The sequence below is a fragment of the Coturnix japonica genome, chromosome 4, assembly GCF_054131305.1.
Source record: "Coturnix japonica strain WE chromosome 4, WE-NBRP24, whole genome shotgun sequence".
In the NCBI taxonomy this organism is placed as follows: Eukaryota; Metazoa; Chordata; class Aves; order Galliformes; family Phasianidae; genus Coturnix; species Coturnix japonica.
The window spans coordinates 56491447-56518702 of NC_140666.1; the positions used below are offsets into that span (position 1 = coordinate 56491447).

The following is a 27256-nucleotide window of genomic DNA, read 5'->3' on the forward strand; positions in this document are numbered from 1 at the left end:
CAAATTAAAGCTTTTATAATGAGGTATCTTAGAAAACCTAACTATTGATGCCAAAGTGAAAGTTTTGGCTTTCGTAGCCCTACAGTTACTACATTTACCATGTTATATTAGTTTCTACAACCTTGGTTTATATAACAATATATACACAATATTATACATGTGCATAAAAAGAAAAAACAAAGTTGAAGTATAAAGATAAGAAAGGATGAGCCCTTCAGAAATTCTCTAAACTTTGTGTGGAGAATATAAACAGTTCCAGCTTGTAAACTTTCAGGCTTTCCAGCCACAAACAAAGCATCTCAAGATGCTAACGGAGCACCCAGGAGTCAAGAGTTTCCCAATTGACAAGCAAGAATAATCCTGCTGTAACAACTGAACATATATTTCTAAGTTCCAAATTCATGCTTCTAGATTTGTTTCCATGTTTTACCCATACTTGCGTGCATGTTGGATAGGATTATTGCATTTAAAATTTGCACAGGAACTCTTAACTTAGATACCACCTGAATATTAAAACTTCTTGATTACACAGAAACTCACACCAGCAGTCTTAACTATACGTTTACATTATGTTTTATATTTTAATAAATACGAACACCGGGTTCAATTCTGAGCACCGCATTACCAAAAGGTTATTGACGAACTGGAGGGAGTTCAGAGAAAATCAACAGAAGTTCTCAGAAGGCAGGAAGGGCTTATTTATGAGGGAAGATTAAACGAGCTAAATATTTATAGTTTGGCCAAGTAATGAATGAGGAGGTAGGGGACATGAGAACAGCTTTCAGATATCTGAAGGGTGTAAACCCTAAGGAGGGAGACTGAGTGTGTTATACAAGGATGTAAATAGAAATAATAGGATAAAAGTAAACAAGGAATACTTCGGCAGACTATCAGAGAACACTCCTGGACAGCAAGCTGTCTTGGCCTACGGCACAGTTTCTGAAGTGAAGCAATAGGAGCCCATTGCTCGGCCAAACAACAAAAAAGACAAACCATTGGAACACTTGCCATATGGAACAACCCTGTGCTGCTACAGAGAAATTACCTCATAAAAGTTCTCTTTTCTAAGTCTAACTCCAGTGAAAGTAGTAATATTTTACAAGGTGTTGAAAATTTAATATAAAAATAGATTTTAAGAGCTTAAACAATTAAAAAAAGAAATAAAAAAAAAATCCTACTATGATATTCCTTAACCATGAGCAATTTAATTTCAATGTATGTAACATTAAAGCAGCTGGGCTGTATTTTCCCCAGCAGAGGTCACTCCAAGTTAGCAAATGACAGATACTTAACAGCATGGCTTCAAACCGCAGGGAAGATCAATGAAAAAGGAGACATCCTCAATCCCTCATTCCAAGCACTGGGTTTTAATGCAAAGCTCCCAGATAGCAGTGCATCCTGCAGCCCCACACTGGTAGATGCCAGAGCTTTAGGTCTACACAGAGCTGAGAAAGCACTTAACATTCAGTTAACACAACATTTAGAATCTTGTCTGAAAAGCCCTCTGAAAGAGGGTAAATATCTCCTCTTTGCAGCTGTATGACAAAATATCCTGAATTCACCAGCAGCACCGAGGCTGGATCACATTTGGAATTCAAAACACAACATTTTTCACTGAAAATTTCCGATTACGTTAGTTAAAGATTTAATGTATGAGGACTGTGACTGCACACTGACAGTCCCAAAAGCACAGTGGAAGGAAAACAGACAGGGAGCCACTTCTTTTGTTGTTGGTTGTACTCATTTGTCTTTAAATGAACATTTGCTAACTTAAAATAGAGCACAACCGTAACCAGCAGAAAAGCACTTTAAGAGACCTTGCTGTGTGCATACATATTTTTTTCATCATGATCCATGCAAAGTCCATAAATACTTATTTGAGAACCATCCCCTTAAAGTTTTGGAAATTGGCAGGCAAAGAGCTTGTCGTTCCCAGCACCACCAGCCCTAATAAAACTTCTGTCAGCTTAATAGTTAATTCTGATGCAAGAATTAACTGTGCAGGGTCACTGCCAGAGGAAGCTGTCCCAGTGCCAAAGGAAATAAAAGTAACCAGCAGATACAGCAAATACATATTTGCCAACTACATGGGAGCAAATATGCGTAAGCAGAACTGAAGAGTCATATTTTGACTAGACTGCTTTAAACGGCTGTTCTTGGGTAGACTTAAGGTCCAACACTTAAACCATGTCGACACATTCAAGCAAACTGTAAGAACTGATAGAGCGCACTTTTAGTATTTCATCCAATGAAAACAGAAGTAAGCTTGTGTTTAAGCACTGCCTGGAACATACTGAACCCTTGCTGCAGGATGCGTGGATGGTTCTTCAGTGCTGTGCTGGTACCAGAGGCCAGGGGAGGCCCCCATGCTGTGCCCCAGCTGAGCTGCCTGACCCAACCAGCACACACAGCCCAACAGTAACAGTCAGAGGCTCCTGGTAACAGACAAATTACACAGAAGAGTGCAGTACAGAATTAATCAATACTCAGTGTCTCCACATCTTGGGTGTGCAGATCTGCAGGACAAGCTGTACAATCTGAGTGCCACGGGATTTCAATCCAAGCAGAAAAACTCCTAGGGATAGGTCAGTTAACTCACTAAACCACTAGAAAACCAAGAGACAGATATCAGGTGTCCCAGAAATGGCACAAGGCACAATGTCCCAGCACTAATAACCTCAACATTCATTTTTCAATGAATGCTCAAACATTTCCTGCGTCTGCACAGGAACAGACTGGTGTTCCTCCTGTTCTATGCTGCACTGTTTCCTTTGACACAAAACATATAAGATCTCATCCTTTCAAAAGCCATTAGTAGACTGCGGATTTCTATTTTTTTTTGATCTTTTATTTTTTTAACAGAGGCTAACTGTTAAATAAGACACTGAATAAGGCACACAAATCCTTACCTGCTTCCTTGCACAAGGCTGCTAAGTCAGCACCCACGTAACCATGCGCACTGTCGGCCAGTTGTGTCATCTCTGCTTCTGTGAGAGAATGGGGAACTTTCTTCAGAAGCTTCTGGAGTATGTCCAGGCGGTCCTGGGCATTAGGAATTCCTATTTCAATCTCTTTATCAAAACGGCCGGGTCTGCGCAGTGCTGCATCTAGTGCATGAGGACGATTGGTGGCCCCTAGTACCACGAGCTGCCCTTCAGTACCTTCCTGAACACATCAAACAAAGCAAAACAGTTACTGTAATTAGGTTGATAAACATATTTAAATGTAATTTAACATAAACATATTTCCTGCTTACTTTTCACAGCTCCTACACACATTAAATCCTGACAGTAGATCTAAAGGAGCAAAGCAAACCCCCCCCAAACGGTACCTGCAATTTAGCAGCACCTTAGGTTTTATGTACACACAAATAATAGAGGAGAAAGTTCACTCAAAAGATCCCTTAATCCCAGCATGTCCCTTTCTAACTCCCAAGAACTTGCTTTCCAGTATCAGGAAAGTAAGCACCAAGGAAAAAAAAAGTCAGCATTTAAGCTAGAAGGTAGTGCTGGCACAAGAACAAAAAGGTTTCAATAGACCCTGAACAAACAAGGTTGGGATGTAAATCATTTAAGGTATAAAAAGCAGCAGAGAGGGCAGGTTACAAAACCTCCTGTAGGCTCAGCAGGAAAAGTAAAGTCAAAAGCCCTAACTAATTTCCTCAAACTCTGCTTTTCACATTCAAAAAAGAGACAAAATCAACTAGGCCGCTTGCACTGCCATTCTCATTTTGAGAATGAAGTACTTTCTCCATGGAGAACATTCAACGGTCTCTGCCATAAGAAAATACATTCTGATTGTGAACAATCCATGAGTGGTCAGCAAAAGCCACAATGCTGTCAAATAGCAAGAAACTTGCAGATTAAATAAACAGCGGAGACTCATTTTTCATACTGTGGACAGAGTTCTTTTGTCTCTCCTGCTAGTAAACAGAAAAGAATAAATGAGAGACTGGCAGATTTTATGGCCTTAATCCATAATGTACAAGTGTCAATTAAATTTACTGTTTGTTCAGTAGGCTATTGTTATATCTTAAATTTTACTATGGCAATTTTAAAATAGTCATTGTTTCCTTTAGTAATGTAGAGCACATATCATCAGAAATATCTTGACCTCTTTTATCAGAGCAATCAAATTAGCTAGTTTAGTCCTATGACGAGCTAGCAATGTAATTTCAGCTTTGTCTCCAGAACTACAGAAGTGAGAGAAGTCAAATGAAAGACCATGAATGGAAGAAAATTTACTTTCTTTTAATCTCACAGCTATCAGGAGACATTCCCTCCCTATGCCCAGCATCCAATAAAGCATTAGATTACTACATAAAGTTTCACCCAAGGCTATTTTCTTTTCCCCTGAATGACGTATGTAAAATTGGCTGCGCTATAGAAGTAAAATTACTTCGCTGAGTTAGTTCCCATGCACACAGATTGTCTCAATGAGTCTACTTACTGAGCCAATGCCATCCATTAATGTCAGCAAGGAGGCTACAACTCTCTTTTCCACTTCATTCTGAGACCCTTCTCTCTTTGGACAGAGTGCATCCAACTCATCTATAAATATAATAGAAGGACAGCTAGAAAAAAAACAGGAGAAAAAACCAACCCGTTAGGCAGCTCTGGAGGACTTAAAACATCAAGACACAGACTTGCAGAACTTTATGAGGAAAATATCCAGTTCCAATGAAAATTAACGAGCGTCCCACTGCTTTAAGCAACTGAAAGTTTCAACACTGAGTGTAGCACTACTTTAAGGGAGAACCAAAATGACTAAAATATAAGACATCGTACAATGACCAAGTCAGTTTACTTTCCTATGACTGTCTTCCAAAGACACAATGCTAAATTTACCGATTTAGAGAATAAAAACACAGCCTTTCACTTGCCACCTACACAAATACAGGATGTGATAGCATTTTGCTTAAGTATTATGAACAATAATTATCTCAAAGTCTACCTCGATCAGATCCAATAAATTTGTGCAGAATGCCACCATAATGAGGCGTGCTATATCCAAGGCCAACACTAGTTCATTTAGAGCTGCTGAACTAAGTGTAGCGTGCACTAATGACACAGATAAAGCACTCTGGCACCCTCTGTAACAGACCCTTAAACAGGGTCACGTCCAAAACATTTAACAGGCATACTAGAATTTCACAGTTCTCCCTTTACTTAGCTCTACATAAATACATTTATTTTCTTCTTATTTTCTTTGAAAAACCACTGCAAGAAAAAAATAATGATACAATTCAAAGTTTCTTGCGAATGTTTTTCTTTTGAAACCATTAACTCTGGGACCAATACCGCAAAGAAGTGAGCATGAATATAATTATCCAAAAGAACATACCGTAAAGAAGCTTCGGCGAATATCTGACGTAATCTTGATTCAGATTCTCCATAAAACCTATAATAATTGAAGCACTTTAATAAGAAACAGCATTTTTTTCTTTTCTTTTAAGTTTCTGGGCAACTTAAATAATTACTGCTCGTGTATTGCAAAAAGCCATAGCACACGTTCTCAAAGTCTCCAACAAATTTATGAAGCACATGCAAATTGAAAACAACCTTCCTTCCCACAAGGACGAAAAACAGGTTAAAAAATAAAAAAGATACACCTATGTCCTAAATAGCAAAAAATCAAAGCTGTGCTAGAAACAATTTATATCTGTGGTCTTAAAGAACAACGACAAAGAAAAGTTTCCTGGTTTCATTAATCTGTAGGTTGTCACCCATTAATTTCAAATACACTTCAGCAAGTAAAGCAATTCAAATACACTTCAATAAGTAAAGTAACTTTTCTGATTGCAGAAATAGCATGTGACTGCAGGTGAAGTTTTAGTCTTTTTTTTAATTCAGTCCATGCCTTACCCCAATTTCTCTAAGCTAAATCCAATGAAACTCTGTTACTGCAACAAGAAACAAGAGTCCTACTTGAGTGAATCCTTTCCCATCTGTTTTTGACTCTTGGATGGATAGCCTACAGCCAATTGCACAGAGGATGATGGATCTCCAATGGGTAGATGCCAGTACAGATTCTGGGCTAGCGTATCTACAGAATTAATGAACATAAATTGAATGGACTTACTTGCTTATTATTTCAGGACCATTAATAACAGTTACATGAGCGCCAACCTCATTTGCGATGGCTTTGGCAATTAGAGTCTTCCCGGTACCTGGAGGGCCATACAACAGCACTCCTCTAGGAGGTGAGATTCCTTCAAACCAGCACATGCACATAAACAGAGAAGAGAGTTATTTGTGATAAACATCTCATTTATCATTTGCACATTACACTGCGTTTGCACATTTCACTGCCCCACAGTTATTAGATTAGAACTTGATCTCAGCATTCACTTCTCTAGCCAATGTGATTCCTTTCATCTTGATATAATGGCATTTGCAGGGGGAAGAGCTCTCTACAAGACGCATGACACTCAGATGGGATGCACATTGAGCTTTTTTAAAGTCCAAATAATTCTGCTTATAAAGCAAACATTTCAATTGTTTTATTTTTCTTTTGTAGTTTGGATTACAATTCTCCCTAAGTTTTATGTTGTGTTTTTTTTTCCAAAAAAATATTGGCCTAAGCACCTCATCTTCACAAATGTACTTTTTTAAGTTATGAATGACTCCTACAGCGTCCAATTTCCAACACCAGAAAGCCACGTCTCCTCCACACTCCAGAGGTTTCAGAAATACCATGAGCCTGAATTGAAGTACTCAGCTACACCTTACTGAGTCTCTGGAACTCGAAAGGGCAAAACTGATCTGCTAATTGACAGAGGACAGGAATAATGCCTTTGCAGACAGCTCACTTTTTAACAACCCATTCCAGCACACGCTGCTCCCTCGTGTGGTGTTTCTGATACCACAGGACACAGGGCCGCAGGACCTCCAGGGCAGCCCTGCTGTCTCCACTCCCAACACTTCCGTGGTTGTGGAAGAAGTAGAGAGTCTGACTGAATACTTTGGGAGCCAAGTGTGTGAAGAATGCTGCTGCTGAAGCAACATTTGGGTCAACACAAGAACACGTGATGCTAGGGTTGGATGTCAGAACTGGACTGTGCAGGGAAGGAGGCTCCTCGTAGCATCCCACTGGCACCCAGGTCTTGCCTGAGCAATGGCTGAGTGTTAGGGAAGTTGTTGCAGTGATCGATGCTCTCACCTCCACTTCAATGGATGAAAGGGGAGAGACAATGCAGAGAAATAAAGAGCCTCAAAGACATGATACAAAAGAAGTATTTATAGGTAAGAGCCCTGCCTCACAGTGACGTGTACCTAGAAAAGTACAAGAAGCAGATGTGCCTACTTTATGTATGGATCCATTTGAGGTAAACACACAGTGCAGTTTATATTCATTACAAAAACCCTTCGAATATATGTTAGACATAAATTGAAATATAGCAACAGTAAACATTAGGGTTTTTAAACCCTGCACTTGCATAAGAAACACACTGTGCAGTTTGTGTTAACAGCCTGAAACACTTCCTGAACATTTAACGGGAACCCTGCAACACACAGAGATAACAGCAGCTCACCTCATTTTTCTCAACTTAAAAAAATATGATTATTTGACTCCACTTTAATAAATAAAAACATAAAACTTAGGAAAATACAACAAACATCTGCGCCTTTCAAACGTCCACATATAAAGTCTTTACTATTTGCTATAAATTCTGCCTAACCATACTTGAGTTGTCCTAGAGATGCATGTTACTTTCCTATAGAATTATGTTTCACAAAAGCTAACCATCACATCCTCATCATAGCTGTGTAGCACAAATTATAAAACAGTTTGACAGTGCTTAAACACACAGGTATGCATGACATAAAATTCAGTGTGTATTTCAGTAAAAATAACTTGGTATATAAGGAAAAAAATGTCACATCAGAGTTTAAAAGAAAGGTAGTATCAAGTGAAGAAAGTCAATTTTTAGCATCGTACCGTAACTCTTGAAAAGTTCAGCTTGCTTCAGGGGCAGTTCAACTGTTTCTCTAATAGTTTTAAGCTGGCTGCTTAAACCTCCTATCATGTCATAGGTAACTTGGGGTCCATGATCACTATCTTCCGCTACATTCGTCCTAGTTTCTATAAAATTGATTCTAGTTCTTGAAGAAATGTAATAGAAAGTGTCTGTGCTGCTGAATGCTCCGGGTTTGACAGCCGATGGAAGCTCACTGACTCCTTTCTTGGGCATCTCCAAAGCAGCAGCCAGGTCTGCAGCAGCCAGATCTGCAGCATCCTCCCTGCTGTAGGCTTCATCTCCCTGAGCAGAACCTTGACTAGGGGCTGCCACAGCAGAACTGGGTGTAACTGGTGAACCCAGACACACCGGTTTGCATGGAGTGCTCGCAGATGCAGCCTCATCAATGTCCATCCTGCTGAGCTGCAAGGACAGATCCAGCGCACTCTTCTCCAAGTCTGATTTCTCCAGGTCTGGCTCACACACCTCACTGGGAATGGCACCAGCCTGGGCATGCAGCTCCACACTGTCAGTCCCCTTCACCTTCATCACCACCGCGTTACACAGTTTGCCATAGAAACTGAATGCCAGGAGATTTTCTGGCAAAACAACTTTCCCATCTGTGAGAAGATTGAAAAGAAAAAAAAGGATAAAGTTAATTAAAGTAATTATAGGATAGCCTAGTAAATGTAGTAAATGTAAAGAGTGCCATAAATTAACACCGCAGAAGGTAGCTACATCGTTTACATGTAATTTCAGATAATTAAAATGATCCTTCTATACATAAGCAGACTACCGGATAAACATTTGTCATCATACGTAGACTCTTGTGCTAAGCCCATCATTACTTGAGTGTTCTGAACTTCACACAGTGTGCACAGTGGGACTGCAGAATTAGTACTGTAAGAAGTGGAAATGTTCTATTTGCTGTGTGCACCATAGGTACACAGTACTTCACATTCAGCCTGAGCCCTGGCCCACAGAAGGTAAGGTTTTATCTCTGTCTTGGCAGAGAGATCTGGAAATGTGATCTGAATGCACCCTACAGGCACAAGGAGGCAGTAATGTAAACAGGAGTTATTATTTCCAGCCAAACTCACAAATCTGGAATCCAGCTTGTGCTTCCTGCCTCTTAGCTTGCCAGCACTGTTGTTATAGAATTCTAAACCAGAAGGTTATTACTGAGAAATTAAAACTCATAATTCCAATACCTTGAAAAACTTACATTGTTTTTATTTTTTTCCTTACTTACAGGCACTTGCTAACCAATGAAAATTAATTCTGCTTATTTATTATCAATATAGAAAAAATTCAGAGTACGAGGTTTCACAACAGTACTGATCCCTTATCTTGTTTTTAATGCATAACATCACTCTCTTTTTCTTCACAACACAAGACAACCCTAAAAAGTCTATTACTGTAACAGCCATGAAGCCAGTGACAGCTTAACAGCTGCATCTTGAAACAGTCACAGGTACAAAGGACAGAAAGAGCAGGATTAAGACAAGTTAGATGTATGCATCATAGTAATATGATTTAGCCCAAAGAAAACCTCTGTGAGGAGTGGAAGAATATCCCCCTCTATTTTGTCATAAGCCCTCAATTGAGAGCAGAGGAAACTCCCTGCTTTTCTTTCCAAAATGTGACCTTCCACTGCACTATAAAATCTTGAACAGTCAAAAGAAGAGCAACAAAATTGATACCTAAGTTTCTCAGCAGACAGACAGCCATTTCCTCAGCATTAATACAGGCATCTTTGTCCCTGTGGTAAGAAGAAACAATATTTTTTCAGTCACTAACTGTTACAAGAACAAAACAGTCCACGCCACCAACGGCACCAGGATGAATATCACCAACTTCACACAATGAGATTTAACCCCACAGTCAAAAGATAGATGAGCCCCTTACAGTCTTTGGCTCATGTAACAACTCCAAAAACATTAGTCACGCAGATAACAAAAGGAGTGCTAATATGTAATTTTGTTCCATCTTTCACCTAAAATGCTGCAGTAAGAAATAGAATAAGTTATACTTACAACTCTAGATTAGATATTATGAGTCTATTCCACAGGTCATCCCCTGTTTGCATCACAGAGAGGTGAACAGCATCACCAAAAACATTTTAAATCAGACACAGCAACCGCAAATAAAATTATGACCAAGAGAGGGAGCTCCAAGCCTAGAAATAAAAATCCCTTTCTCAGCTTCAAGAGGAAAAGAGGTGTTCGGCTACTAGAGGGGAGCCCTCAAAATGCTACAGCCACTCCTGACAAGCAAACACACTCTCAATTGCACGGCTGGGGTCTGAGAATGAAGGTTGGTTTTAACTGGAAAATCAATAATGCACTCAAGGAAATCCCCAGAGATACAAATTTTCAGAGAATAAATTATACCTGTGAAGCATCTAGAAAAGGAAGAAATTCTGGGACAACAGGATTGCATTTATTCTTTTAATAACTAATATTCTTATCTGATAGATTGTCTGTAAATTTAATGTTAATGCATATCAACTTACTGCAATTTACTGCAGTGGCTTGCAGTAAACCAGTAGGCTTAAGGCTTAAAACAGACTAACTCCTGTTTGCATGTGTTCTCTCCTAGAGTCATTCTAGACAAATCGTCACTCATGTGACTTTTAATCTGGGGACACACTGTGTAGTATTTCTAGGAGCCCGAGTGAAGGATTTTGACACAAAATCCCTCTTGAGAAGGAAAATTCTGGCTTTGGAAGAGGTTCAGAAAGAATTACAGCAATGACAAACACTTCAGAAGTTGCACACGATGACTCTGATTTCGTCCTTATCACAGAAGCACAGAGTATCCAGAGCTGGAAGGGATGCACAAGTCCAACATCTGGCTCTGCAGAGGACCACCCCAAATTCAAACCCTGTGTCTTTTATAACCAAACTGTAATAACAATCAAATATTGTAATATCCAATCAAGTTCCCATAGGACTAAATTAGCCACAGCAAAAAGCCTCAATGAAATATTTTTTTCATTTTCTGGTGAGAAGAGAGGCATGTGGGACACAGCACACTGATGTGACAGAATACAACCTGGAGCCACCTTAACCTGTGGGAACATGATTTAAGCTACTTTGGTTGCATTACCAACAAAAGCAAGGCCACCTCACCAAGTCAATTAAATGGAAAACAGCATCTCCCCTTTAAAATGGGCAAAGGTGAAGACACGCTCAAAATGGAGGCTTGACAAAGGAGGAGAGCTCACTTAGAGAAACTAAAGGTGTTGGGAGACTTTCCAAAGTGATTACAAAATAGTTTTATTTAGGAAATAACCATAACCAGATTCTGCATCAACCCAAACGCTGTGGAATGTTACATCAGCGACAAAGATAAGAAGTCATTCATCAGGTAAATAAACATCTAATTTTTCAAGGCCTTTGTGATTTCAAGACAGCCTTCATTTGCACCTTCTGCTCTCTACCCTCGGTGAATTCAGAGGGGAAAAAGAAACAAACCCCTTCTGTAAGAGTTTCCAGCTCAAAAAAAACCATTCCCATAAATTAAAGCCACACACATAACAGGTGAAGCTTCAAGGGCTCTCCTCAACCTGTCAGCCCTCCACTGCCCCAACACAACTTCTCACCAGGAGTTCCTGAGGAGGCAGCCTGCAGCACAAACTCTAATGACAACAGCCACCACACAGGCTCCTTCTGGTTCTTTCTAACCTAACACCAACACTATGCAAGGAACATCCTTGAGCCTACCTTGACCATGCAGTCACACACACGCACTTGCCAAAAGTCTGATCTTTGCTTCAGGAATTGACTGCACTCAAGACTGGCTAACATTGCTGCTTGGTAATTTCACATAACAGGAAGAACCTCTTCACACTACCAGCCTTTGTGGCAACGTGCTCTCCACAACAGCACTAATCATCCCTCACCTGAGACCTCTCCACCCTGCAGCTGACCCACTCTGCTGCCCACACAGGAGGCAGCAATTAGCCACCAGCTATTAAACTTCAGCCTTCATCTTTCAAGCATCTGTGGATGCTTAATTTTCAAAGAATCAAACAATATCCTGAGCTGGAAAGAATTCTTATAAGATAATAAGAATGTTCAACTCCTGGATCCATACAGCACCACCCAGACATATCTGAGAGTGTTGTCCAAATGCTCCTTGGACTCTGGCAGCTCAGGACCACAATCACAACCCTGGGCAGCCTGTTCCATTCCCACCACCCTGTGCTGTAGGACCTCTTCCTAACAATCAACCTGACTCTCCCCTGACACAGCCCCACACCATTCCCTTGGGTCCTATATACTAATTCTATTCAAGCATGATAGAAAAATGGTATCTTCTAAGAGCTCACAGTGCAAAGCAGATGGCTCGCAGTAGGCACAGCAGTAGGGTACAACATGTTCCATACCTCAGCTTCACAGCAACTTCCTCTGCCTGGATGACTGCACCGGTCACAGGCTGCACGGTGACAGTATCACCCACATTGACTCTCAGATTCTTCTGTGTGGTGTCACTCAGACCAATCTTCCCAAGTGGAAGTCCTGGGGTGGGCCAGGCTGTGCAGACCTGGAGGAATCATAAAAGGTTGGAAAACACTACTCAGATCATCTAGTGCAACCATTTACCTACTACCAATACTGCTCACCGAACCATGTCTCTCAGAGCAACATCCACACATTTCTTGAACACCTCTGGGGACAGTGACTCCATCACTTCCCTGGGCAATGTCTGTGCCAGCGCATCACCACTCTTTCAGAAAAGAAGTTTTTCCTAATGCCCAACCCAAATTTCCCCTGGTGCAACTTGAAGCCATCACCTCACATCCTACCACTGTTACTTGGGGGAAGAGGCTGATGACAACCAACACCTCGTCACAACCTCCTGTCAGGCCTTGCAGAGAGCCATAAGGTTGGCTCAGAGCCTCTTCTCCAGACTGAACAACCACAGCTCCCTCAGCCTTGAGCGTGAGACTTGTGCTCCAGACCCTTCACAGCTCTGTTGCCCTTCCCTGGGCACATTGTAGGATGGGGATGTCTTTCTTGTAGGTAGGAGCCCAAAAGCGAACACAGTAATTGAGATACGGCCTCATCAGTGACAAGTACACAGGGACAATCATCTCCCTCATCCTGCTGACATCTACTTCTGGTAGAAACCAGGCCGCCATTCAAAGCAAGTTCAAAGCAAACAGCTGTCAGTGGCCTCACATTCAGTCCTCCAAAGTAAGTAATACTAATAAAAGCGCAGGCTGAGGAAGAAGGTTAGGCTACAACCTGGTTCCACAGAGTAGTTTCCCACTGGATGCAATGGATACATGAGGGCCGCCCAAACGAGAAGCAGAACACGGAAGGGCCGGGGCTTCACCCACCTCCTGCCTTCCTCCCGCTGCCGTGATGAGCACCGGGCGACAGATGCAGATGTTGGCGGCCTTCATGCTAATCAGATGCAGCTGCGCCAGGGCTCTGCGGTACATCTTGGGGACCTTGTCATCTTCTGAAACGTTCAGAGAAGCTCATCATCACATCACATCACAGCACATCATCACATCACATCACACCACATCATCACATCACATCACCGCCCCGCACGCGGGACACACGCCGCACACCCCGCGCTCCCACACACGCCCGCCCGCAGGCCCCGCCTCGGCAGCACGTTCCCGTGGCACCGCATGCCGGGTGGGCAGCCGGGCCCTCGTGCCGTTCACCGAGCAGACCTCACGTGGGCCTCAGCGAAAGGCCGCCGGTGCCGCTTCACGTGCAGCAGATCCCGACCTCGTGCCCTCCCCCGCCGCCGCGCTCCGCGCTCCGTACCTGCCTGCACCGCCTCGGCGACGGCCAACAACGCCGGCCCGCTCTCGGCCCCGCCGGCCAGCAGGGAGCTCCAGCCCGGCACCGACCGCCTCTTGCTCCTTCTCCGGGCGGCCATGCTGCCCGCCGGCCAACGCTCAGCGCTTCCGGAGGCGGAGGCCGACACCGACCCCGCCCCGGGGGCGGCCGCTCCGCTGTGCGCCATGGCGGGGCCGGCGCTGCGGCGGGTGCTGCGCGGGGCGCGGGGCCGGGGCTCGGTGGTGGGGGGCTGGGGCGGGCTGCGGCCTCGGCTGGACAAGTACGGCGGGGTGAGCGTGGAGCTGGCTGAGCTGCGCCGGCCTCGCCGCCGGGAGCGGGCCGCCTTCGGGCGCTGGCTGCGGGGCAAGTGGCGGGCGACCTTGGGCGGGCGGGCGGGCGGGGAAGGTGGGTGCACGCATTTGAGCACCGGGCCTAAAGGCTGACAGCCCCACAGGACCCCCCGCCGTGCCCCGCTGTGAGCCGGCAGGGCGGCCATCTGTCCCACAGACTTTTGAGCCCTCGTGCGCCTCCAGCGCTGCGGCCTGACCGGCGGCCCCGCGTTTCTCTTGCAGCCTCGGTCACCCAGTGGCAGCAGGAAGGCCGGGTCGCCGTGTGGCTCCACGTTCCCATCTTCCAGAGCGGGCTGGCGGCCGTGGCCGCGTCGCAGGGCTTTGCCTTTCACCACGCGGAGTCGGGCTCGGCCACCCTGACGCGGTGGCTGGGCGAGGGGCCCAGCAGGCTGCCCGCCTTCGCCAGCCACCAGGTGGGAGTTGCAGGTGAGTGGCACGGAGCTGCTGCCGCAGTCCAGAAGCTGCTCTGATGTGTGTCTGTGTAACAGAGCTGTGCCCCAAACACCTGGGCACTACCTGGGCCCGTCTAGACCTCCCCCCCCAACCACTGCTGGAAAGGTTGCTCTAAAATGCAATGGAACTCCAAAGGAAGAAGAAGATGGTGTCCCGTTTCTTGCACAGCACAGTGCAAGGAAATAATGGTGAGCCAAAACCACAGCCAGCTTCAACTCAGCCTCGCCAAACGTGCACACTTTTTGCCTTCCTTCTCAGCACTCATCCGCAGACACAACCGCCAGCCACATCGCTCAGCAATTTCATGTAGGCTGGGGCTGGCCCAGGCCCTGCCATCCTGCTGCAGGCTGTGGCGTGCAGTAACTATGACAGAGGGCAGCACATCTTCCCCGAACGTCCTCACTTTTTCGGCCTTGGATGCAAGGGGCCGAGTGACCCGGCAGCTCTTTGGCTGGCAGAGCTGAGCTGTTAGCGGCAGGTCAGGTTGAAAGTTGAATGTCTCCTTTGGAGATATTCAAGACCCGCCTGGACGCCTACCTGTGTGACATGGTGTAGGGAGCCTGCTTTGGCAGGGGGGTTGGACTCGATGATCTCTAGAGGTCCCTTCCAACCCCTACAATTCTGTGATCCTGTGAAAGTTGAGCTTTCGTAAAGCGATGCCTTCAGTTACCAAACGGTGCTGTTGTCAGTGGGAGCGTGCAGCTACAAAGCCAGCAGAGGGCAGCGTGGAAGCAGAAAGCAGGCTGGGTTTTTCAATGGACATGTTAGAGCATGTTTTCCTGATGGATGAAAATCTCACCATTAAAATATGTGACATTAAACTCCAGTTAAGATAATGCATTCTCCTAAGGAAAAAACAACAGAAAAGCACCGTATTAGTCCCTATATTTCTTGCATATTTGAGGAAACATGACTAAGTGAAAGGGGATTTTTCTGCAGGAGGTTGTGCATAGCTGAGAGTGCTGCAAATCATGCAGTGGGAGTGTTGTGGCCCCGCTGGCTGTCAGGAAGGGCTCGCTGTAAGAAAAATCATAGCTTGAAATTCTTTCCAAAAGCTGCACTTTACAAACATCATTTGCTGTCGTGTTTTTGAGATAATCCCTTCAGTTACACTCTGAAAATAATCTCTGAGAAAGGGAGCAGTTTAATAAATGGGGACATACAGATTTCATCATCTTTGCATGTATATAAATATTACACAACAGATAACGCATATGTTCTGCTACTGCTTTTCAAACCTACCCATTTTTATTCATGAGTGGAAATCCTTGTAATGAGTGAAGACCTCAGGAAGGCATTTGGGCACATAAGCTTATGAAAGCCATTACTGCAGTATTTTTCTCTGTTTCACGTGCCATCAGTGGATGTGGAATACACTGCAGGAAGACACCAAGCAGTGTGGACACCACCTGGCATGTATTTAACCCATTATCTTTCCACCTCATCAAACTGAGCCTGGGGAGCAGAAGCACATTGTTCTATTTTTAACTACTTTTATTGAAATACCAAAATATTTGAATATGGTCGCACATTATATCAGTGGTGTGCGTGTGTCGAACTCCAGGTGTTCTTATTTCTTGTGCAAAAAACCTCTGTGCCTTAGAACTTAGGGGCATGGTTTAATGAGCATGGTGGTGATGGGCTGATGGTTGACTAGATGACCTCAGTGGCCTTTTCCAGCCTTCATGACTCTGCTATAAGGAGAAACAAACTTGCTGCTCAGAGTCCTCAGCACTATGGCCAGCCAGCTGAGACCAGACTTTGTCTCTTGAGCATAAACAGCAGAGCCTGCAATGCCAAGCAGACCAGCAGCTGCTGTTGTACTGTCTGTGGCTTCCCACATGGTGAACATCATGCATTCAGGGCTGCTGCATTACTCTCAGCCAGCCAAGGGATGACAAAGGTGTGAATAAGCAAGGTCAGGCCATATTGGCCAGACTTGATCAGAGTTGCCAAGAAGAGAAAGTAGCAAATGTTACTCATAGGGCTTGGCCATTATTGTTTAGAAATAGTGGAATATGTGATGCATCTCCCGGCTAAGTTATTGCTTCCGTTTGTAGGCGGCAGGATTTTCCAAATATGTAAAGGGACAGGAAAGCTTCTGGTGAATGAAATGATCAAGGCAGTTTTGAAAAGCACTCAGGAAGTTCTCTGCCATCCAGAAAGTGACATATTTGTAAACATGCCCCATAGCAATGGCATAGGAAGAGAAGTTGAGAAGGAAGAGTAAAGTGAAAGGTAGAAGCTTTTACTGAAGGAACTGTGTGGAGCGAGCCACTGCATGAAGGTCAGCCTGCTGGGAAGATGCCTTATGTAGTCATGGCTGTCCAGGCAACTGACTAGTGATTTAAAAGAAGGCACCAGGCTGTTTTACAAATCAATACATACTGCTGCTCGGTGATGTTTATAAAACAAGCCCTCCTGGTTGCTTGCCAGGCAACTAGTCTGCTGTTATGAACATCTTGTCACATGCTTACATCAATTGTAAATAAAACTGCCAGAGGGGAGGTATTTTTCCCCTCCATTACTCATTATCTGTAGCTGTCTTGGGGCTTTTAAAAGTAAGATTCTTACCTACTAACAAAAAGCAGTCAAAAGAAAGCAGTGTTGTTCTAGTGACTGCTTGGTTAGGCTCAAATATTTGTCAACCTTTCCGGAAAGTCATCCTGGGGCTGTGGATGATTTAAAGAGTGGACGTTCTCAAAAACGTGGATCTGAGCTGATGGGCAAAGCGTGGCCTCACTGATGCTGAGCAGGTGGGGCCCAGTGAGCTGCAGCAGGGGGACTCACTGGACTTCCCTTCAGAAACCGAGACCAGAGAGCAAAGCATGTCAGTGCTGTTTCTTTCTTGCTTTGCTTTTAAGCATCATCTGTCAGAGATTCTGGAAATCTCAGAGAGTTTCATGGCCAAAAACTACATTCACAGGCATCAGTTTCTGGGGAACAAAGGAGAGTTCTTTCTGTCTCCTTCATACTGCAGTGTCCTGCATTCAGCAGCCCTCCTGGGTCTCAGAAAACCAAACTAAAAATCAAGCTAAAAGGCATTTCTAGAAAATAATCCCTGCAATTACAGCATGCATCAAAGACTCCTGCTTTCCCTTCTTCCCCTCTTTTGATCAGTGCAGTACTTGAACCTGGGCATTGCTAAATATTTACAAGAGAAATGAGATCATCGTCACAAATCACGGGAGGCAGATTGGTGACTACCCTCTTAAAGCACGTCCCTTTGACATATCTTGAAGGAAGACTAATATTTCATATTTTAAGTATTCCTCCTACACATAAGTCTGCTGTGTATCCTTAAAAAAAAAAAAAAAAAAAAAAAAAAAAAGATAACAATGTTTAGTGCTGGACATTCATGTTTTAATAATTCCCTTCTGTGCAGGTATTTCTCCATAGCATTTTAAATGAGTATATCATCACAGAGCTATCCACGTGTTCTTCCTCTTGCTGTACTGTGGCAGAAGCATCTTTTTTATCATTACCCACTAATTTTAAACCCATGCATGACTGATGTGGAAAAGAACCTGGTACTCTGCACCACTGTACTTGCTCTGCTCACCACAGGCACACTGCTTTAGAATCTGACAGAATGCCTGTTTTTAAAGGGAAGACATTTTTACACTATGACTAATGAGAGTGACATGATGCTTAGACATGTAAGCACTTGGGTTTTAAAAAGTAGGAAAGCTCACTCTGTGGGAGAAATTCCTGGGCTGCTGAGCATGAGGATGCATGGAAAAGCTGAATCTCTCATTCATACGTTCTAATAGATGTAGCTTTTTAAATTAAGTGAAAGCATCATTTTTCCACTTGTGAGCAATGTCTTTTTATTAACAAGTTAATCAGAGACTGCACTGTCATCAGTTGTTAGATGGGCAGTGCAGTATGAGTCCATTCAATTGCTGGAATCTTTTCCTTAGCAGTACAGTCAGCCCCCGGAGTATTAAAATTTGAGTGTTATCAGGCAGAGAACACACAGCTCTTCATTGCAGTGAGCAGTTTTGTCAGGAATTTCAGTGGAGAAAAGTTCATGCCCATCACAGCTATTTGGCCAAAATGGAGGGGAAAAAAATCTCTTATTTCAGTACGATTACACATTGCTGCTGAGGAAAGCAGCATTGCTGGGTTATTTGTAGACATTCTGATCTCGTGTTCTTTAGTTCTGATAATGATCATTAGGGGTTTGTCACGCTTTATCGAAACATGTTGAACTGTCAACACGTTAGTTAAATATTGTCTCTCCAATAGGTGCTGTATTAGATGAAAACAATGGAAAGGTGCTGGTCGTACAAGACAGAAATAAGGTAAGTTTGCTACACGGTTTTAAAATAGAAACGTTCTTTTAGATTTAAATGGTTTCTCCTTTCATCACATTCATTTAGGTGAATGATACCAGCTGAGGTCCACAAACATACAGATATATGCATACGAGCTCATTTATATTGCATTTGTGTTTATCTTGAGGATTTTTAATGTTCTTTAGTAGTGCATTAGATTAAAAAGCATGATAGGTAGAAAAAGGACAAGGTTAGGTAATGTCGTTAGTTAATACCAAAAAGCAACAGTATAGGTATTCCAGGCACTAGCATACCTGTACAAAAGAATACCTACTTCTTCCTTGATGAGCATTGGGTTTGCAGTTCCCAGTACTATGAAGATGCACCAAGTCACTGCCTTTGTCCTTCCTCTGCCACAACACATGGGTTAGAAGAACCTGAGAAACCCACTGTTTCTTGGCTTCATCACCCTGTATCCCTTCTGCTTCAAGTTTTATGTTTCTCCTGTATCTGACCCAGGAGTAGCTGATCTTGTGTTTGGATCCATGCAGACCTCTAGAAAACCCTCATGGCTTACAGCAGATTTTGGACATCTGTGATTTTGCTTGGTTTCTGAAATTCCAGGCATATCTGTGGGATTAAATAAGCAGTAACACGGTTGGCCATGACCTGGAGACCACCTGTGTAAAGCAGGTGTAAAGATCATGAATTTCTCACAAACCAAAGTGCTTGACCTCGCTACAGAGGATGCCAAACCAGAGAGCGTTAGTGTGGTGGGGGTGGGTTGTGTGATGTGGCTTGGGGTAACCAAGCATCCATCACTGCAAAGGTCTTCTAGCAACTGTCAAGCTAACCTAGGTTTTAACACAGCAAGTGCATAAAGCTCACTAGCTCTTTTGCAGCTGCCTGTGCTAGTCTGTTGAAAATACATTTAGTTTACACTGTACTGTGAGCAGGTGAAAGAGCTTCCAGAAACAAAGTAATTATCTCTAGTACAGTGAGGTTATTTGCAGTTTTAACATAGAAGAAAAAAAAAAAAGTCAAAATCTCTCCATGCTAACTGAAGTACACAGGGTTGCATCATCTTTATAGTTCCATCTAAGCCAGAATCACTGGCTGTATTGTTCTGCTTTTCCTGAAACAACTACTAAGGATTTTTTTCCTGGAAACCAAGTTAACCATCACTTCATGGTAATGCAACACAGTTAATGAAGAGGTGCTTTCATAGGCAGGTTCAGGCACTGAATTTGCAATGCAAGAGTTGTGAGGAAGAGAAGCATCCTTTTCTTGTTCCCTAGAGGCTGCTGACTTTGTATTTTTACTTACTGTAAAGTAAAATGTCAAGGACTTCTCTACAGCAAGATCTTGAGGCTTCCATTCAATAATTTCCAATGAAAGCAGAAATGCAGTGTGCAAGTTACAGGCTCCAGAAATGGTTCTAAGCCCAGAAAGCCTCTAAGAAAAGAACAGAACAATCGCTGCAAATGTAACAGTGGAAAATTGCATGCTGACCTTTTGGTACATACCTTAAATAAAGACATCTTGGAGAGTAAAAATGGAAGCTGCACATTCTGCTACTTGGAAGGAAGCAGGAGCTTCCTAAGCCCATGTGACAGGGTAGATTTTTAAGATTTAACTTCCAAACTGAGTTATTGTTGAAGCTCACCCACAGCCACTGTAAGCACAGATTATCTCTATCCAGTTCTACAGTGAGACATCAGATGTTCTGTTGAGGTCTGAGTTCCAATTCTATACTCACCAGAAATTGCTTCCTTGGCCTCTGGTCCCAGAATGTAACAGGACCACATGCAGCACCACTCTTTTCTCTGTCCTAAAGGTGGGATGGGTACATTCCAGGTCAGCTATGTCTGCTTACCCTTGTAGAACAAAGCTGTTAGCACAATGGGTGAGCTGAAAGGAGCAATGTTTCTTCTCCTTTCAGCTCATTTTTATTGAGTGGATGGAATTAAGTATAAAAACTGAGGCATGCAAATACCCATACAGTTCCTGTGCAGCAAGCAGTTACCTCAGTGTGGGCAAGATGGCTTAGATGGTTCTTTGCCAACGCCAGTCCCACCACTCCTCTCTCCCCTCCTTCCTCCCAAATGAACCATTTCTATGGAATGGGTAATTACAAATTATGGTATGGAAGATTTAGAAATTTTAAGTTTATATGCAGCTTTATAATATAAGCTTGTGGATTTTTAAGAGCTGTTTGGGTTTCTTCATGAAAGGACAATTTCACTGCACACACAGCAAGATTTCCAGGATCTGAAAGCAAATCTGAAAGCCAGCAAATCTATGTACTTTCCATCCGCACTATTTTTAATCTGTTACCCTTAATTCCTATCCAAGCCCTTTATGAGTGCCCAGAAAAAAAAACATTTTCCAATGTAATCAGTGGGGCTTAAAATCCCTGGAAAGCTGCTCATAGGTGAAAAGCCAACTTTTTTTGTTCTTTCTTTTTTTCTGGCATACATTTTTTCTGCATTAGTTTGTAGTTGAAGGTTAAGTTCTTCCTATATAAGTATTTAATAAGGAAAGGAATAAAAAAGTGGTATGTAGAGGTACAAACCTACAGATCTTTGTGAATTTTCCAGGGGTGTAGGAAATAGGACTTAATAACCAACATCGATTATAGCACCACATCTGCAGTTCACCTTCTGTTTTAATTACTGAACTTTATTGCAGTTCTATAAATGCTTCTTTACATAAATCACACACAAGGCCCCGGTTTTGGTACTCCATAAAAACAAGTGACAGGTTGCACAAAATGGTTATTACAGACACACACAGTCATCTTAAAGCCAGTGCAGTATAGAACAGTACTAAAACCATACCTGTTTGGAAGATTAAATATATATACATTTATTTAAGGCCAAAATCATGGTAGTGGGATACATCAGCGATTAAATATAAGAGTATATCGTCTATAGCAGCTTTGTAAAATAATCAACTACTCTCTAGTTATCTAGCAGCAACGTTGTCTAATGACCGTTAGACAGTTTGTTTCAATCAGTAGATGTTTTGTTCCAATATTCCATGCAGACTGTAGAAGCCTCTGATTATCACATTAGCAAGAACAAAATGGTTTCTACTTGAAGCTTTACTGACATTTCTAAGAGAAACTACAATACTGCAACTTCACCAAAAAGTCACGTGTTAACTGTTACCTTCATATTCCAGAGTACAAAATAGGCTGCACACTTCATTAACGTTTTTTTTTCTCCAATGCAGACCGTAAGTGGATGGAAATTCCCAGGAGGCCTGTCTAATCCTGGTGAAGATATTGGTAAGTTCAACAATAACGGGCCAGAATCAATGGAACTACAACGACGTTAACACTGAAATACATAATGACCCAACATCGCTCCTGTGACTACTCACTTATTTGTAATAAAGGCTAATGGACTAAGTGATACAATCCTGTGACATAAACTTTAATAGGGTAAGATCATAATTGAGGGCAGGGAAGCTTTCTAAGATCTGCATTTTTTACAAGTTCTCTTAAATAGGTACTTGAAACTAGCTTTTATAGGTTCGTTGGGTATGTTGCTGTAAGAGTGAGAAGCACAGAAGAGTTAAATAATCAGCAGACAGCAAAAAGTAGAACTGAAGTAGCAAATCCTCAGCTCACACTGCAATACAGAGCAGGGAGCTCAGTGACGTACTGAGCAAAAATCTAAAGTTTCCAGCTTTCAATATTTATGTGCAAAACAGCAATAACTACACTTGCTTCCTTCCACCCTCATCCACTGATTTGCTTACATTAAGAGCTCTTTGCACAGGACCAGTGTAAGTGCAGTTCCTGACACTTGGGCCCACCTACTTTGAATCAGAGACATAAGGCATTTCTGCATTAAAAACAATTCTGGTTTGAGAACAGCCATCATTACTACCTAGCATAGCATAGGTGATGCTGAACACAGCTGCTGCCTTATGTTCAAAGGTGAATTAGTAAGGGTATGTACAAAGAGATAGACAGAAGATTGTGCTTTTCTCCTTATATCTCACCTCCTGAAACTACAATCCACAGACTAGTTAATCCTTAAATTATACTGCAGTTATTAGGTAGGTCTTGGTTTCAAAAGGTAAACTCACTCACAGTTGCTGAGCTCCCACATCTGTCTTCAGATAGGAATATATTCCTCTAATAAGTGAAATTTGACAGAAGCACTGCCCAGAGCAATGCAGCAGCTCTACAAACAGTACTGGTATCTTAAATCTGCTTCATACCTTAGAAATCTCTCCGTATTATCTTAGCAGTGGTCCTGTAGCAATGTGTGGAAAGCTTGTATTCCAGCTCATCATTTCAACACATGGAAAAAATGGACTTGTAGTTTTTGTAACTCTGGAATCATGTTTCAACTGCATCACCAAACAGAGTGATGGAAATCAACATTCTTTGTTCAACACTGCAAATACGTACAACACAATGGAATGGCTTCATACTTTCGAAAGACCTCCAACACCGTGTTTCTTGCTTAGCCAGACACCTGTACACTTAGAGTGAAGGAGAGAGTATCTGGGCCAAGAGATACAGAGGAGCTTTTGTAGTGAGGGAAGAGAGTAATTCAAACGAGAGATGGCTTCTCTAGGGCAATTCTGAGTACCAGCAGCCATCCCTCAAATACCAGGTGAGATTATGGATGGAGCCTGGATGAAGATATTACAAAGGACCAGGAAGAAACAAATCACTCAGAGCTCCCCTCCTGCCTCTGCTTAACAATAGCACAATAAATGCCATGATTCTGTGCATCACATTTCAGTATTACGAAATAGATAAATTAGTAAAGCATACAATAAAAGGTTTAATTTTTACTTTTACCATTGCTTATATGAAATCTTACAAAGTCGCAGTCACCCAAGAGTCCAAGTTTTAAATGCTGTTACAACGCTTGAAAATCCTGTGATTATCTGAAGCAACAAAGTATGAGTGCTGCCTTTAATGAGCACAAACTGATCTGCACGATTAATCTGAAGAGCTTCATAATGGAGACTAAGCAAAGTGCACAGATTTTTCTATTGCATATTTCTGAGATTCAAACCTTACTGTTTCTTCTGGTTTAACTGTCATCACTCCAGCACAGCACAATGTACGTACGTGCTTCGCTGTGGTGAATGCCACAAATGTCATATTTAAAATACATTAATTACATTATTACATTTAATTAAAATGGAAACAGGAAAGGGCACTAGATCTAAAGGAAAAGCTCAAAGCTTAAATGAAATCCCTGCTAAGTTTTTCTTACCATAGCCTGCCTCAGCATTCTGCCCAGTCTCAGTTGTCTACCTTCTCTGATCATTTCTGTGTAATATGTCCTTTGTCTAATACTAAAAATCACTTGCCCTAGGGAATTTGCTCTGCAACCAGTGTTTTAAACCAGCGGACTGCAAGGGCCACCCTGGGCTGCGTACAGTGCAGTCTCCCTAGGAGTCAGTAATGCTAAATGAGTATCTTTCCCCATAGGCGGTTGCCTTGTAATTAATACTTCAGTGAAAGTTACAAACAGAAATGTCCTGCAGGCACTCGGTATTAATGGGTTTCCTATCCCACAAAGGCCTCCATATATTTGATGTTAACTTTATGCAGAATGTTTCACTGCAAGATAGAAGACAAGTGTCAAAACTACACCCTTTACTATGGAAAGTTTCTTTCATCTGTTTGTAGTGTATGCAAAAGAATGGTAATTTGCAGTTAATTTTGTTCAGGGACCAGAAGGTTGGCTTGTCCTCGTGTAGAATGGCAAACAGGCTTTGCATTTTGAAAAGCTTGCTAAGCAGAAGGGAAGATGCTTTTTGTTAGAAATGTTCTGTGATCAAAAGGTTTAAAGGGTGCTTAGCTATTCTTGTGTGTATTGAAAGAATCGCTCTCTCTGCCTAGGAGACACGGCAGTTCGAGAGGTTTTTGAAGAGACTGGCATCAAGTCAGAGTTCAAGTCCATCCTAAGCATAAGACAGCAACACAAACACCCCGGAGCCTTTGGGAAGTCAGACATGTACGTCATCTGTCGCCTGCAGCCCTCCTCCTTCACCATCAACTTCTGCCAGCAGGAGTGCTTGCGGTGTGAGTGGATGGACCTCGATGAGCTTGCCAGGACAAAACATGCTACTCCCATCACGAGCAATGTAGCTAAGCTGTTACTTTATGGATACCGGGAAGGGTTTGATAAAATTGATATAACCATGAGAGAGTTTCCAGCTGTTTACACAGGCCTCTTCTACAAACTATACCACAGGGAGCTGCCTGAATCCTACAGAAACATTACATGATAGCAACAAATTTCACATTATAATATTCATAATTTACAATTTTTATTGTAGGAGTTACTTAGACCATATTAAAATTATTCACGGACTTCTTATTTGGGGGAAGAAAAAAAAATCAGTATTTATCCTCTAATAAGCTACAGATATATAAATTATTTTAAATGGCAAGTTTTCCTGTTAGCGTGCATCAGATTAGTTTCCCTTTACTCTGTAAAGTGAATATAAAGTAAATAAAAATAGCTCTATAGAAATCTCTAGCAGAAAATAGAGCGTTATTGATCCTGAAAATAGATTCTCTACGTAATTTTAGCTCCACACACACTGGCACAATAGCTTTACAGAGCAGTATGAAGACAGGAAGAAACATTCATGTTTTAATCTTTCTGCAAAAACTAGCTGATATCAGCAAATAACTGCTTCTATTCTTACTAGTTTGGTGAGCAGTAGGAAACTCTGCCTGTTAAAGTGTAGTGTGGCGTGTGTTCAGAACCCGCCATGCAAATCAGCTTTTAGCAGACATTGGAAGAAAAAGGATAGCTTTCTGTCCAGGTCCAGTTTTTGGTCCAGGCTTGTACTGTCCAGTTCTTTTCAGTGCCACGTACCAATCAGAGTACTTCCGTGACCGGTAAGTGTTATAGTTATTAGATTCCAAGCGCTCAAAAAAGAAACATTCTTCTGTTGCACATTTCTATAAGAGAAGAAGAAAGGGATTACTGATACTTCACATTGATACCACAACCCATCGGTTGATCTGATTCATGGGACTAACTTATCATGACAGTAACTTAGCAGTACATTCAATTTTAAGAAATCTGTATGAAATGTTTCACACTTAAAGAAAAATATAATTGCTGTTAATGTATTGTTTAAAACACTTAGAAAAATAATTTTTACCTATGATTCATGAATTGTCTTTAATAAAGACAAGGCAGATTCTATTATGTTTTTGCTATGTAATTCTTTCTTCCTGCCTGCAATTTAGTCAGGTGTAAGAAGAGCCGTGTCTATCAGTGCTGACTGACAGATCCCAACTCCCAGGTTGAACACATTCATATTCACTGTATTTTCCTACAATCGCCAGAGAGAAGATGCTTAGCTGCACTAAGCCCCTCAAAAGGTTGAACCTGCCTTAAACCAACAGTGTGATGGAGCTCCTTCCGCACATCTCTGCACTCGATGGAAACCAACACTCCCCAAGGGCGACCACGCTGAAGAGAATGTATCTTAATTTTCCCATGATCCCATTCATATCAGTGAGACCATTTAAGAAAAATGAAAAACAAGACTTCACAGAGAACAGACTGAAACGCACACAAGAGGAGTTCACTCCTTACACATGCCCAGTTTCTGCAGCTACAAGCAATTAAGGCATTCAAATGAAGTCTATAATAAAGAAATCCATCTCCAAACATATGTCTTCAAGTCTTGGCAATAAAAAATACAGCTCCTCCACTTCAACCATTTTCAGATAGGAGTTTTGGTTTCAAAGGGAAAGAACTTGGAAGAAAAATACCCATAGTTAATTTCTCATTTTTATAAAGGACAAATGTTTTTATATTTAAAATTGCATTAACCAAATGAATCTTAATGAGATTTATATTGTAAATAATCATTCTGAAGAATGTTATATTGTAATGCCTTTCAGCGCTGCAGTGGGAGAACAGATGTATTAACCATCTCAAGCTCCAGTGATCTGAATCTGAAATGGATTACAGGCGGCCTTAAGAGGCCACAGAGACAACGCAAGAAAGAGCAGCGTTTGGGAACAGAACAAAACTTGCAGCGCAGTGTAGGTAAGTGCAGTACAGCTGCCCAAAGTGGAAACCAAAGCCTTGTGCTGGGCTGAGCCTCAGCTGCTACCAGCATGAGAAACCACGGTGAACCAAAGCAGGCACCAACAGTCTGGATACAAATGAAAGGCAGCTTGGCACAGAAGCAACACAATCACAATTCAAATAAACACATTCCTCCTATTAGGCTTCCTCATATTTTTCAGGTTTACAAAGAAAAATAGATTAAAACTCCCCAGGCAAGCACATATTCAGGCAACTTGTGGGTGTCATAAAAAATAATCACAGATTGGGAATAAAGTAATAAAAAATAAGATAATCTATTTTTTTTAAAGTTGATTAA

The 27256-nt window shown here is 42.2% G+C and overlaps 3 protein-coding genes across 5 annotated transcripts in view; 1 reads left to right on the forward strand and 2 right to left on the reverse strand.

Annotated features, from left to right (window-relative positions):
* Window positions 1–1594: 1594 nt before the first annotated feature.
* Window positions 1595–13957, reverse strand: AFG2A (AAA ATPase AFG2A). The gene is made up of 10 exons (XM_085547741.1): window positions 13756–13957; window positions 13311–13435; window positions 12354–12511; window positions 9664–9722; window positions 7942–8580; window positions 6082–6211; window positions 5344–5400; window positions 4450–4573; window positions 2910–3165; window positions 1595–1614 (listed from the first exon to the last, which is right to left on the reverse strand). The coding sequence occupies exons 1-10, from the start codon at window positions 13955–13957 to the stop codon at window positions 1595–1597; spliced, it is 1770 nt and encodes a 589-aa protein (XP_085403867.1).
* NUDT6 (nudix hydrolase 6) lies at window positions 13925–26386 on the forward strand. Of its 2 annotated transcripts, none has more exons than XM_085546876.1 (5): window positions 13925–14133; window positions 14343–14546; window positions 18825–18880; window positions 22091–22145; window positions 26205–26386. In XM_085546876.1, exons 1-5 carry the CDS (start codon window positions 13956–13958, stop codon window positions 26243–26245), a joined length of 534 nt encoding a protein of 177 aa, XP_085403002.1. In that variant the 5' UTR covers window positions 13925–13955; the 3' UTR covers window positions 26246–26386. The 2 variants fall into 2 exon arrangements, with proteins under 2 accessions (XP_085403002.1, XP_015717359.2); XM_015861873.3 differs by lacking the exon at window positions 26205–26386 and adding an exon at window positions 24738–26061 and having other exon boundaries at window positions 13933–14133.
* Window positions 21515–27256, reverse strand: part of FGF2 (fibroblast growth factor 2) — a 41136-nt gene continuing 35394 nt past the window's right edge. For both annotated transcript variants that reach the window (XM_015861871.3, XM_015861870.3), the window contains one exon: window positions 21515–25811. In XM_015861871.3, the coding sequence (XP_015717357.2) occupies window positions 25626–25811 (186 nt within the window). In that variant the 3' untranslated portion in view covers window positions 21515–25625. The remainder of the gene's footprint in view (window positions 25812–27256) is intronic.